The sequence below is a fragment of the Echeneis naucrates genome, chromosome 3, assembly GCF_900963305.1.
Source record: "Echeneis naucrates chromosome 3, fEcheNa1.1, whole genome shotgun sequence".
NCBI lineage: Eukaryota > Metazoa > Chordata > Actinopteri > Carangiformes > Echeneidae > Echeneis > Echeneis naucrates.
In genome coordinates this window covers 9,853,391-9,867,227 of record NC_042513.1, presented here as the reverse complement: position 1 = coordinate 9,867,227, position 13,837 = coordinate 9,853,391, and the positions used below count along the sequence as shown (strand labels likewise).

The 13,837-nt window shown below is 39.5% G+C and overlaps 1 protein-coding gene across 1 annotated transcript in view; it reads left to right on the top strand.

Annotated features, from left to right (window-relative positions):
• gpc5a (glypican 5a) overlaps positions 1–13,837 on the top strand; it is a 99,350-nt gene that overhangs the window by 39,013 nt on the left and 46,500 nt on the right. Inside the window, exon 7 of the mRNA XM_029499060.1 lies at positions 10,094–10,214. Coding sequence (XP_029354920.1) covers positions 10,094–10,214 — 121 coding nt within the window. The remainder of the gene's footprint in view (positions 1–10,093; positions 10,215–13,837) is intronic.

The window sequence follows — 13,837 nt, the reverse complement described above, 5'->3', positions numbered from 1 at the left end:
GAGCTTAAGTCAGTTCTGCCTTCATGAAGGCTATCATTTTTTGATAAATAGCAGTCCAAGCATAATTTATCTTAGCTCAGTTACTCTACTTTTTAGTACATGCTGGTTTAATTTTTCAGTCACCCGATTTCAGACCGACACAGTCGTCACTCCCCGCTTAGTGTTTTTAAAAAACTATAAGTATCTGCTATATTAAGGGCACACTGTTTGTCATGCACAAACAGAGAGTCCTCTGCCTGATGCAGGTCCGATGTTTGGATCAGTCAGGTGGGAAATTCCAATGAAACCTCATCAGGTTAGAGTATTCATCGGGGCATATGGTGTGGTGTCCCATTGCCATACATCATGGATTTCTCCTGGACATAAATAGACTCTAGACTCTACAGAGAAGCACTTTTTCTTAATACCAGGTAAATCTGAAGTAGTGTTTCCTATTTGCCACTTTTTTTTCATTATAACTTCTTAATGAATGAAAAAATGAATTACTTGAATAATTTTTTTTTCCCCCCTCATAATTTCACCTTTTTTTTTTTTTTTTTAACATGTTAACCGTTATGAAGAAACACAGGTGACTGACCTGGTCAGCTGTACAGTGCCCACACAGTTGAAAGTATCCACAGGCCACTAGGCTGAGTGACCCCACACTGCGGCAAAAGTTTTAAATTGGATTAACACGCGACAGGCTATCAGCTCCTATTGACAAGCACACTTTGCACACACATTGTGATTAAAAAAAAAAACAAACAAACAAACAAAAATTAAACTTGGCAAACCGATAGTTTACCAGAAAAAACCCAAACAAACAACAAAGAACAGACAGAATTACTACAATTTCTCTTTATATGCCATCACAGTCCCTGAGATTGTTGTGTGCAGCGATGAAACACAAATTTTCCCTTTTGATGTTTTCTGTGGTTGGCCAGCAGCAGTTTGGTGTATTACCACAGGCCACCTGCTGCTTCAACTTCAAATTGAAAGTATTTAACTGGCAAAACAGGTGTTGACTCCTATTATGAAGTTGTAACATGCATTGTGTTTTAACAGCAAGAGCAGCGATGGGCCTCCAAAATAGTCAGTGTGGGAAGGTTTGAGTGGGACAATTTGAAATATTGCAGAGAGCAATGGACCAACTCCACAATGCTGTTTTCACTCTTTAGCTGGGTACAGCTTGAAACCACCACAGTTACTCACAAAATGATTAGGAAAGGCCGATTAATGCCTGTTTTCTTAATTAAAACGACAGTAATTTGTTTTGCTTCCCCTAGAATTATGCGACGTGGTATTAAAAAAAAAAAAAAAAAAAAGCTGCTACTGCCAGTACAGCATGGACAAATCAAATGTATTATATTAGCATTTATCTGAACTGTAGATGCTTTTTTCCCAATGTAGTAGGTTTTCAACAGGGGGATATAATTATGGAATACATTGGAACATCTGACAAAGGACTATTGACTATCATCGTCCCTTATGTGATTGAGTTAAATAAATGAATTGACCAATGCTAACCTCACACAGCCTTGATATTTTTGCTGTATGATACATTTATTCCACTTACATTCTCTACTCCCCTGCTGCTGCACTTGTTTGATTTCTAGTGCTGACACAAAGGTCTTGATCTGAAGAGGCCTTGAAATAATCTCTAATCACTCAGGCAGTTGACATTCACATTGAACTTTCAATACAAGGCAGGACGTTTCCTATCATTAGCCCCCCCCCCCCCCCTCGCCCATTTCAGCCACTGTTCCAAAGAATGGTAAGGGAAAATATCCACAAATACAAATACAGGGATGATTAGACTGATTTTCTGTCAGAAGGGTGTTGCCCCACAACAAGAAGGTCGCTGGTTCGGTTCTCGGCCTCTGGCCTTTCAGGTTCTCCCCGTGTCTGTGTGGGTTTCCTCCCACCGTCCAAAGACATCATGTTTGGGTTAACTGGTGACTCTAAACTGTCTGTAGGTCTGAGTGTGAGTGTGAGTGGTTGTTGGTCTCTGTCTGTCTCTGTGTGTTGGCCCTGTGATGGACTGGTGACCTGTCCAGGGTGACCCCACCCTCACCCAACGTGAGCTGGGATTGGCTCCAGCACTCCCGCAACCAGGAAATGGATAAGCTGTTGAAGATTAGTGAATTAGTGAGCTTTTTCTCAGGTGTAGGGACTGAGGTGGAACAACAGATGTGGATGCTTGTTCCTGTCGGCTGTGGTTGAACAGTGACAAAAAGTCTACAATGCTCTGCAATGGGCCTCTGCAGAACTCTGAATTTGCACATTGTCACATAAACTGTTCCCTTATATCTACATATTATTGGGCTAATCTTCTCGTTTTGTTTAATTTATATTTGTGATCTGCTTTTGGTCATGCTGCACATCTGTATGCACCGTATGAAGGATGTCTGCCATCCATCCTGCTATGTCTGCTTTGAAAAATCGGACATATCATCCGCTTTCACCAAATAAAGTATTTTTGACTCTAGTATAGCAAACTAATTACAGAAGCCTGAGCTTGTTTACACAGACACAGGAAACAACAGCATGGATTCGCTTTCTATACCACTTATTTGTTGCTGCATCCAATCCCAGCTAACGTTCCAGGACAGAGCGGGGTTCACCCTGGACAGGTCGCCAGTCCATCACAGGGCCAACATACAGAGACAAGCCATCGCTCACAACTACGGGCAATTTAGACTCTCCAATAAACGGAGACTCACATGTCTTTTGGGTTGTGGGAGGAAACTGGAGCACCCGGAGGAAGCTCCACAAAGAAAGGCCCAGGAATTGAACCCAGAACAGCACTAACCACCATCCCACCGTGCCACCCGGCACCTGGTCACCGTGCCACCTCTGAGTCCAACGGTCATTTTCATCGTAGCTCTATTTTTGGCCCTTACCATTTTTTCAGAGATACCTGTCTGTTTTGCGTCTAAATGTTTTTTTTTTTTATTTTTTTTTTAATGTTATTTAGTACCAGCTGTGGCCAGAGATGACATAGTATGTCTCCACATACAGTAATAGTGGAAAACTAGCAGGGTGTTCTCTTTCTCCTTTGATACTTTGGATACATTTAGTTTTGATGTGATAGCTAGCAGATCTGTATTTTAACATGGGGAAAAAAAAATGTTTTTTTTTTTTTCCTGCAGTGCATTTGCTTGTTTTAACTGAAGTTAGTCAAATTCTTCCTTTACCAATCCCCCAAATTTACAGCCGCAGGTATCCGAGTTAACAAGGGAAACAATCAGCCATGTTGAATTTTTCTACTGTATCCAATTTGCACTTACTCTGCCAGCGTTATATATAACATGGATGCAGATCTAAATGCATTTTAAATTGCAGCGGAATTTGTGTGTTTTCTCCTGCTCATACTTTTGAGAGTGAAAGCCTAATAATTTACAGTCTGCGGAAATTGTAGCACTGCTGAGCATAGTGTTGAAAAATTACATGTTAATATCTGGCTTAAATATTTCAGAGCAAAAGTGCTGAAGCATGCCTCTCCAGTCCTTATTGTAATCTGCATGTGCTTCTTTTGGCTCCGTGGCCGGCTTGGATAAATGGCTTTTTATGAAACAGTGCTATTGAAATTGGAAGTCCAATCATTTTTCAAGTGTTTTCTTAAGACTTGACATTTTGCTGCCTGGGTTATTTGATAGCCTGGGAAATAAGGATGCTGCCCTTGGCTTGTTGTTTATGCATGATTACAGAACTCTTATCAAATTCCTAATGATCCTGCCAATCATTTTTCTGTACATCTCCAATGAGCAGGTGTTGAAATTTTGGACAGGCCCAGTCAGTGGATGAAGATGGCAAAGATGACTAAGCCTCTTAAGTTTTGTGCCAGAGAGGAAAATCATCAGAGTGACGATTTTGATAATCTACACTGGACTGAGACCAGAAAATCAGTTCATGAAAGTCTGCAGGAAATGCTTTTTGGGTCCAGCAGTAAAATAAAACTTGCAGACAGATAGAAAATAAATGTTATTTATACATTGTAAAGAAAATACACGAGAACATTAGCTCGGATGCAAGCATGTCAATTACTGATTTCATAAAAGCTCTGATAAGTCTTTTACTTTCTGCCCTGCTTTTAGAACATCTGTGTAATCCTGAACATTGCTGCCCCTGTGAGACATTAACATCTTTCAAAAATCCCTCTTTTGGTGACCATCTGCTTTTATGAGGCCATTGTACTCCTAGATAGCCATCTTTTTCATCTGTCCTTATTACCTTCCATAAAGCTCAAATATTTAGGAGCTGTTATAAAAGTTCCATTGCTATTTGAGGACCTCTGATATCTATTGGACATTAACAGTGTGTCTGACGCAATAGTTCACACAGAGCCACTTAGCTTTGTAGTGGAAATTATCGGTACAATATACCACACACTTTTACAGCCCTAGTAATGGATTTCTGTGAATGTGAGGTGGGTTTGGCTTTGGGCGTCAGTGTTAGGAAAAGTGCCAAGCCATATGCTGGCACTTGTTTGTTTGGGTCTGTCTGAAACCTTGATAGAATCCTGTTTATATACAGATGGATATAACCGATATTAATGTGCGCTGTGCTGTCGTAGCAACAATCAGAATAAAACAAAAAACAAAAGACACTGCAATAACCTTGAACATGCAGCAATCAGTGTTTATTTATTGGGTGTGTTTTTCATCATGCAAACCACTTGAAGTGCAGCCACATTATTAAAATGTGTCATTGACTTTGATATCACCATCATTAACATCATTATCCACTAGTGGCATAGTGTTGTAACTTCATTTTTTACATTATTGGATGAATGTATTGACTTGATGCCGGCAGTTATAGCGTGTAGCCTGTTTCTTGTTTCCTTGTTATATTGATTATGTGTCATTACCTTTGCACATTTCTCGCATCTTAAATCTTTCTGCGATGCTTTCAGGGGGGTTTACAGACTTGAGATGTGTGCTGGCTATTGGCCTCATTAAAATGAAAGTGTGAAATGATCCCCGTGTGGCATCATTTGATCGAAAAATAAAGAATAGGTAAGATCATGTACAGTAGATTGGTTAACGTGGAAGAAGTTGCATTGTTGTTTGAGCTTTTACATCAATTTCACCTACACTTTGAACAAAAATAGTTTCACACAGTATTTAATGCAAACCAAAGTCAAGCACAATCTTGGTTGATTCACCAGCACTGCTGAGTATAATACACGTCTTTGTCTGTGATTTACCTTTTCTGTTGACAGTGATGTGCTGAACGTTTGATTGTGAGAGATGCCCCCCCCCCCCCCCCCCCCCCCCCACTGTTGTTTGGAAATGCACGAGAAGCTCCCTGATCCTGATCTTGTACGTCTCTATTGTCTCCTGTAATGCCTGGTTGCCACAGTCAGAGCCACTGAACAAGAATAATAAAGACTGGCAAGATCTCCAGAATCCTCACCCACTCAACATAAAACATATGCAAATAAAATGTAACTATTTAACGTGGAAATTATGGTTGTTAGCCATTACAGCATTTACATATTACTTTATTTTCCTCCTTTAGCAATTTTGCGGTCCTGTAAAACCTTGCGTTTATGAATATGTGATGAATCTATCTTCATAAGAGCAAGCCCCAACACCTCAGTGTGACTGCCTAAGTACATATTCCTGACACAAAATGCCTATTACCCACCGACCAACTACCACACCATATTAATTACAGCTGCCACCTTGTTCAAACAGCTCAGTCTGGGTAATTCCACAGTGTCTCACTGGCAAAAGTCAATACAACTTCAAGGCTCACGGCTTCCTAGTAATTGGAACAAACATGGCAGTAGTGATGTTTGGAGCTAAATCTTTGCCAGAGGCACTGTTGACTGCTGTTGTATTATCCTCTTTGTCGCAGCTCTCAGTAAAAGTACACAATTGTAGATACATGTACCAGCAAATGTCGTAATTCTGATTTAAAATAATCATTCATGAAAATACCTATTTACAAATGCTGTGGAAAAGTTTTGTCAGGCCATTAAATTATCTGATACAAAGAAACAAAGTCTCTCGGAAGGATGTTGGAAAACTTTGGCTGACTGTACATACTGCGGAACATAAACATACACTCTTTCTCAGCAGGAGGTGTGGAAATCGTGATGTATGATTTAATTAGTGTGGAGTCAGTATGTGTGTTGCTTTCTTTATTGCCATATTAACTCTGGGTTATTGCACCAAGCAGATGCTTGTTTGATGCGTGGCCCTCTTGTTGAGTTTACACATTGAACTGCACATGTTGTATTGTCTTGCCTGAAGTTTTTTTTTTGTCCTTTTGAGCTGAAGTGAATGGGCTTTTTGGGGGGTTCCTAGTGAATTCACCCAGATCCTGCGCTCAGCAATGAGCCAGAAAGAGTTTTGTTTCCTCAGGTATTGTCTTCTGGCCTATTAACCGCTGGCCAGCTTTGTTTCTCGCCCAGCTAACCGTGAACCATGTATCATCAACCTCATTTATGTCCTTAGCTACTCAGCTCCTGCTCAACATTTGAAGTTACTTTAAAAAAAAAATGCCTTTCTCTAATAATTAGATGTCCAACAGTTTCTTTCAAGGTTTGTAAAGGAAGGAAGATGAATGTGTGTGCGTAGTGAAAAAACATTTATACCATTTATGTCACCACATTAATTATTCATTATTCATGCAAACTCATGCAAATAATTAACAGACTTGCTCTCTTGCAAGTTACTATTGATACCTCAAAGGCATCCGAGGCAAAGCAGTAGATATAAAATCATTTGAGCCTGTCTGTGACTTGCAAGTCAAATGATGTGAGCGTTCACCAGCTGACAGTTGAGTACGTCAAGGAACCTCAACAAGCAGACTGAAATACTGCCTTGATTTAAAATGTAAGAATGCATGTTAAACTGGGCGAATAAGATCCATTCCGAGGATCGTATTTTAGGCTGCATCTTGCATCTGTTTTATACACAACCACAGAAGTAGAATGCTTGAGTGGCAGTCAGGGAAAAAGAGTCCTTCTCCGCCTGTGCTGTGATTGAAGTTAATTACCCTGACGTGCCAGTCCTACTCTGTCCTGAAATCAAGGAATAAGGCCTCGGATTCAGATGTGAAGGTTTCGCACTTTCGCAGACAAATATAGCCGAGTGAGGTGGGGAGAAAAGCCAAGAATAAAATGATTGAAATTTTTAATCTAGGGCTGAACAGCAGAGAGAGCAGAGATGAGATGCAAACCAAGCGTCCCTTTGGGGAGAAGGATATGGATTATAGGATCCTGCTGCTGGTCCACAGAGACATAGGCAATCACTCAGCTGTTGGATATCCTCTTGTAGGTTGTGGCTGATGCTACTGTAAGCTTTCCACTCGCTTCAAAGACATAAAATGACTATGACCAATGTTTATTTTCCCTCTGTGATACCTTTTAAGGAGCACGCCCTTAGTTCCTGCTGTTGCAACCCCCTGAGTCTTACAGTGTGTTGCCAGCCCTGCAGCTTGCTGTGTAGGAGAGATTGCATGTGTTTGAGGTTATGGATCTCTATGGCCTAATGAAATATGCTGCTCACTGAATGTAAGAGCAGCTTCCTTTATGTATGTGCATGTTTAAGAAGGATATATATATATATTTTTTTTAAGTGCTTCATTTTTAGCTGCATCTAGATTCATGCATAACAACGATTTCCACAATATGTAAACACTTTTCGTACTAGTCGCAGGGCTTTGTTTTTTTTTGTTTGTTTGTTTTTAAATATACAGTTATGTAGCCGCACCCATTTTCATTGAGTGGAACTGGGGACAGATGGCTCTGATGTAATCTTTTCAATCTGCCATTAATCACAGTCTACAGAAAGGAAGAAAAAAACAGCAGTAAAGGTCACAAAAAGTTGGATTTTGTGCTATCTGCGAGGCAGGGTGGAATTTGATGATAACTATAGGCAACCTATGAGATTATCAAAGCATGCAAGGGCAAGTGGACCAAGTTATCTCCCTTTTCCTGCAGATTTATTTTATTTTTTTACCTTTTATTTTTTTCTTACTAGGTGAACTGTTGACAATTTATAGTTGTGCCCGACTCAATAAGGACTATCTTGCTTCCAGTTATTGCACACACAATCTCAATCTCAGCAGGTGTGTCTGGGGATTAAATAGAGCTGGAAGCAGCTGGATCAAGGCTTTAGAAGACACGGTTCAGGGGCCGCTTAGTCCCAAACACGTCCCTTTCTAACCACAAACGCCTGCTGCATCAAGGCAAACGGAGCTCTCACCATCAGGCTTACGCTTTTTGGTCAATCAGTAGTGCTAAGGTGTGCACAAGAAAGTTGTTGTTGAGAGAAAATAAAAAAAAAAACGTAATTCACTACGATGACATGCTCTAAAATCCAACACACAGCTGGTGATCATGTTTCCAGTCCCTCACGTCCAGGCTTTTTTTTTTTTTTTTTTTTCTGATAATTACTTATTTCTTGACAAGTGAAAGGTCAACCTGCCATCATATTTATTTACTTATCCTCCTTGAATTTAATTATCTCACATTTATTTATTTTTGTTAGTCATTTTTTTGCTTCCATAATAATATGCCCACCAAATGCTTTGGGCATCCATCAATCTGTTATGTATACCTTTTCATGCAGAGTCACGGGGGAGCTGGAGCTAATCCCACCTGCCGTTGGATAAAGGTTGGATTACACTGTGGACAGGTCACCAGGCTATCGATGGGCTAACCCACTGAGAGAGAACACACAAACACAGAAAGGCCCCTTTCTCCCACCACCGTCTGCTGGATGGCCATCTTTGAGCATCTGTTGTTAAAATTTACCAAGTGTTGCTATTGCAGACAGATTTCAAATGTTCATTTTAATATTTAATTTGACATGACTGCCAGAGGACCGACAGCAGTCGGAGCTGAGACGACAAGAACAGACACCACACAAAGAGAAGAAAATCCTATAAAAAAACAAACCCCCCCAAAAAAAACAAAAAAACAAAAAACGATGCTGACAGCAGACCACTGATTAAAATGTAAAAAAGGACATTCAATGGCAGCTGTATCTCCCCAAAGCTAATCACACTTAGGAGCTCCGGTTGGGAGGAAATTAACATCAAAATTACATCTCAACAACAGAAACCCTGACTGAATTTGAATTCTGCCACCCACCTTTTACATAAACTAGGCACATACGCTTCCTGCTCTTCATTTATTAATACGTTTTGTTTTTTTTTTTTCCTTCCTGACCTTGCACAGCTTGAAGAGCACGTCTGTGTTAGATGCTAAGATTTTTTATTTATTTATTTATTTTTTAGCTGTTCTTTTCCCATTCAGGCATTCTAAGATCAAATAGGCCTTGAGCCAAAACCTTGGCTATCCGCACCTTCTCAGATCTGCGGCATACACCCATGTGCGTGCACACACACACACACTTGATGAATTTTCATCCATGAGTGACTTTACCTTGATCTACTAGTTTGATCAAATGATATGCTGGTGATTGAGATTTGAGCAAGGTTTGCTCACACACCAGCTGCCGAGGTCCCAGTCTGGACTGAAGCTTAGGAGTCAGGACTCCTTGAGGTGAACTGAAGCCTGTTTACCGGGCTATAACAACAAGTAACAGCTTTTAAACATGCATTAATGCTGCATATGGAAATCTAATGTCTCAAAATGTAAATCAATATCTAACTGTAGCGCTTTGATGAGCAATTATATAACCGTGCATTAAAGCGGCAGAGACAGCCTTCGTGAGCATATGTGTGTGTGAGAATCATGTCTTGTGTATGGCACAAATCCACTTTAACCTCGGGGTATTTCATTTGTAGTCTCACAGATAAATTATAAACACCTTTGTGTGAGGCCAGCATATTGAGCATCTCTTTGTTTTGTGCCACTAGAAAAGAATAGATAATAGAGTTTCTGTGGAGTTTGCTTCTGACACATTGTGTTTCTCACTAGTGGAAAATGTACCCAGTTCATGTACTTGCGTTAAAGCACAATTACAGTTGTGTAGATATATGGCATAATTAGATTGTTGATGATGACTAATTTCAGTCTAGACTGTAGTTTATTTTTATAACAGCTTGAAACTTGTGTGTGTGTGTGTGTGTGTGTGTGTGTGTGTGTGTGGTTTAAAACACTGACATATCTACTTTACTTTCTTCACAGCTACACCCTCCGTGTCGTCGGCAATGGGATCAAAGCTCAGAGCGCCAACCCTGAAGTGAAAGTAAAGGAAGCGGACCCTGTGATAAATCAAATCATTGACAAACTGAAACACATCAATCAGGTGAGACTGTCTCATTCTTACATATTTGCAGTCTGTACTTTGAACAGTTTCCCCTTTTTATTTGATTGCTCTCACTTTTGTAAGACATTTGCTAAACGTCTCCCCAGGCAGTCTGCTAATTCTCTGTGTTTCTTTTCACTCTGTGGAACACAAAATATCTCCTGTCAGCTTTTGGCATGTTCCCTAAGGAACACTGACTGCTGCTTTAAAAAGAAATGACTGCTCACCACGCTGAAGCCTTTCACACTTTACCTCTCAATAGTCCTTGACAAAAGAAATCGTTTATATCCTCTAGTATTGGTAAGCACTGACTAATGCAGAACTAGTCTCAAATGCGATATCATCTCCAAGCAATGAAAAAAAAAAAAATAAAAAAAAAAAATCAATCATCACACATTTAAAACCCCATTTTATCTGGTTTGTAGCTTCATATTTACAAAATCCTTTTTCTGCTTTGTCAAAATCAATGTAGCTGTTGCCGTACCAAGTCTGCTTTGATGTGCATTTGTCCAGCTGTGGATCCTTTAAGATATTTATCTGTCAGGTTGATAAGATTAAGGTTTATAAGATATCTCTGCTCCAGCTTCAGGAGCAGCTGCCTGTGGCCACCTCTGTTGTTTCACTGCAGCAACAACAGCAGCTTTGTGCATCTGTTGCTTAGGTTCTGCGAACAACGGGCTGAAGGCCAGGGCATCTCCCTTGACCTTGTGCTGACACCCCCACCCGCCCCCCCTCCGACTAATTCACACCATCTGTGGCATGTCAGAACACATAAATCTATATCATAACCATTTGAAAGCTCCCGGTTTGGCTTGTTGACATTCGCTGTGTGCTTTCACTTTTTTCTGAGCATATTTTGTGTTCCTTCGTGTCCTTATGGCTCTGGGAAGTTTCAATTTTAAGAGCTTAAATATTCAGCGATTGTTTGCTGCAAATGATTTGCTGTAACAAATAAGAGACAAAGCATGATTAACAACTCAGCCCAACTGATTATCTTATCATATAATTAAAGAAAAGCAAGAAAGGTGAAACTTTACAACTTGAAAAAATTCAAAGGTAGAGTTTCCAAACTGGAAGTAGACGTTACAGTGTTTTTGTTAATAATGAATTGTTTTAGGTGCCTTTTGCACTCATTTGAAAATATATCATATTCTTTTTTTTATGATAAATAATTCAATCAACTGTTGAATTTTTAAAGTTAAAGTTTCATTAACAGGAAAAAAAATGTGAAAAAAATCTATATTTGTACATTAAAAAAATTTAACACAGTTGTTACTTTCCCTAAAATGACTTAAATGACCCTTAAATGACTTTTAAAATGTTCTCACTCAATAACTTTTTGAGAGAAGTAACTACAACTAATTACTTTTTTAAAGCAACGTGCCCAACACTGGAGATCTTTAGAATAAGATGAATTTTTAGTTTGATCAACTATATTCACAATTTCAACTGGCCCACTGTCCATGTGAAAATATAAATTTGAACACAGTACAAATACAACTGATGTACAAAGGAAACAAAACTGGAGCTGTATCTCCCAGTTTGACTGAAGGAACTGGACTGACTTAATAAATGGACTAATGTTATGAGTAAATTTAATTTTTCTTTAATGCTAACTGACATTGTTAATATTTTTTCATTTTCAACATTAATGTTTGTTTGATGAGGATGTTTTTCTTTCTGGTTTGAAATCTTAGTTTCTTAGTCTCAAAATATTTCACTTTTCTTTAAGTTGGAAAGTTGATGCCCTGGTGCATAAAGGAACTAACATAGGTCTGACTCGAAATGATTTTCAAATTCATCGCTTGAATGAAAGCAGTGTATTCCGTGTTTTTGCTCCCGTCTCTGAGTAATATTCCGTTCTCAACACCTCCACAGTTCATTTTTGTATTGTCTTGAATTTTTGAAGAACCCACTGGAACATTTCAAATGTGATGACGGTCGTGACCAATATTTTCCTCCAGGAACATTTCTGCAGAGTTTACCTGGATATATATTACAGGCATTTTATTAATATGTGAATAAAGATGTATGCTTAAAATGAATGGGCTAAAAATCAACCAACAAAAACAGTCTACTGTAAAATCCCTGAAAATGTGATGCATCTATTGAATTAACTGGCATAAAACAAAGAGACAGTGAAACTTCAGCAGCGTTTCCGCCACATCTTACCATTACGATTACTCTTAATATGTGGTTTTCACCTTTTTATATAATAGGATGTAGAGTGATAGTAATTAATTAAAAAACAGGTTTCCAAGAAAATTGTGGTTTGTTTTCTGGACAGAAAGATTGTTACAGATTTTATACAGACACCAGGGTGCCTGAGGATGACCCCCAATGACTTTGGTGAGCTATGAACGTTCAGTGAATGTCAACAACACACCAAAGCTTTCACCAATCCGCTTTTTGACAAAAGGTTTCCAATCTGTTTATCATTGTATTTTCCCCTAGAACTGCAATGAAACACAAATTGCAGCATGTGTATGGAAAAAAAGCTGTCATTGTCATTTGTAAATCCAAACCGAGTGAATGGCGGTAACGATACACAGGCGAAACCAAAGTGCCTTCTCGTTTAGTCCAAGTTGACTCTGATTAGTGTTTGACCGTCGTCAAACAAGAATAAAAAGTTAGCAGATAATGCGTCATCCTCATACAGTATGGCCTTTGTCCAAAGCAATCTGCAACGTATGTACTCAAATCACAAACAGAAGCCAAAGCTTCCGTCCAAAGTTTGGAGTGTATCATTTCACCGTAAATAAACGTGAAAAATGTCCAGTGCTAAGATGCCAATGCTTGAAGTGTTTTTAAGCGCAAGCACTAGCAGATAAAAATGTATAAACCAACACTCAAGGGCATTTCTAGCCTGTGGTGGTGACTCTGCTTTCTTGCCTCGTGTGTATGGAGCCCCTTCCACCAACAGAGAGGAGCCCTGTCTTTGCAGAGTCAGCACAGGATGTACTGGTACATCTGGAGAGCTGTGTGGGGGAAGAAAAAATGCAGCTCTCTTCAGTTAGACAAGGCTCAGCTGTAATATGATGTCTGGCGAAATGCTGCATAGGCCCATCAGATACATCCAAGCACACATTCCTGGTAAATCACTTTGCCACAGGAACAACCGCTTATCGCATAATTGTGGCAGTAAAAAATAGAGTAGTTGCGATAACTGGTATCCTGATGGGGGATTTTGTAAACCGCTGTTTGGTTTTTGATTAACCTTCGATCACTGCTGTTTGTCAAGTTGGACTTCCTGCATCACAATTTATTTTCTCAATGGCACAAAAAAAAAACAGCTCACCATTACCATTGCTGCTTCATGTGCCGTTTAATTCAGGATAGTTTTCTTTCTGAATACGCGTTTATACGTAAAAAGTTGTTGTAACCCTTGGAGATTGTGCTGATTGAAACATCCCAAAATAGAATGTTTATCTTTTGCACCAGCCTGATGAGAATGGACTGAAAAGGGCTGTTTGACATAACAAGTAACATAACTGTTGTCTCTTCCTGTAACTGAGAAGGTTCTCTCCTCTCACAGTCTAAAGACGTGCTTTGTTTGATCAGATCTTACTAACGTGGGAATCGTGCCGTTTGCGTGGCGACCCTGTGCAGGGTTTATCTGTGCC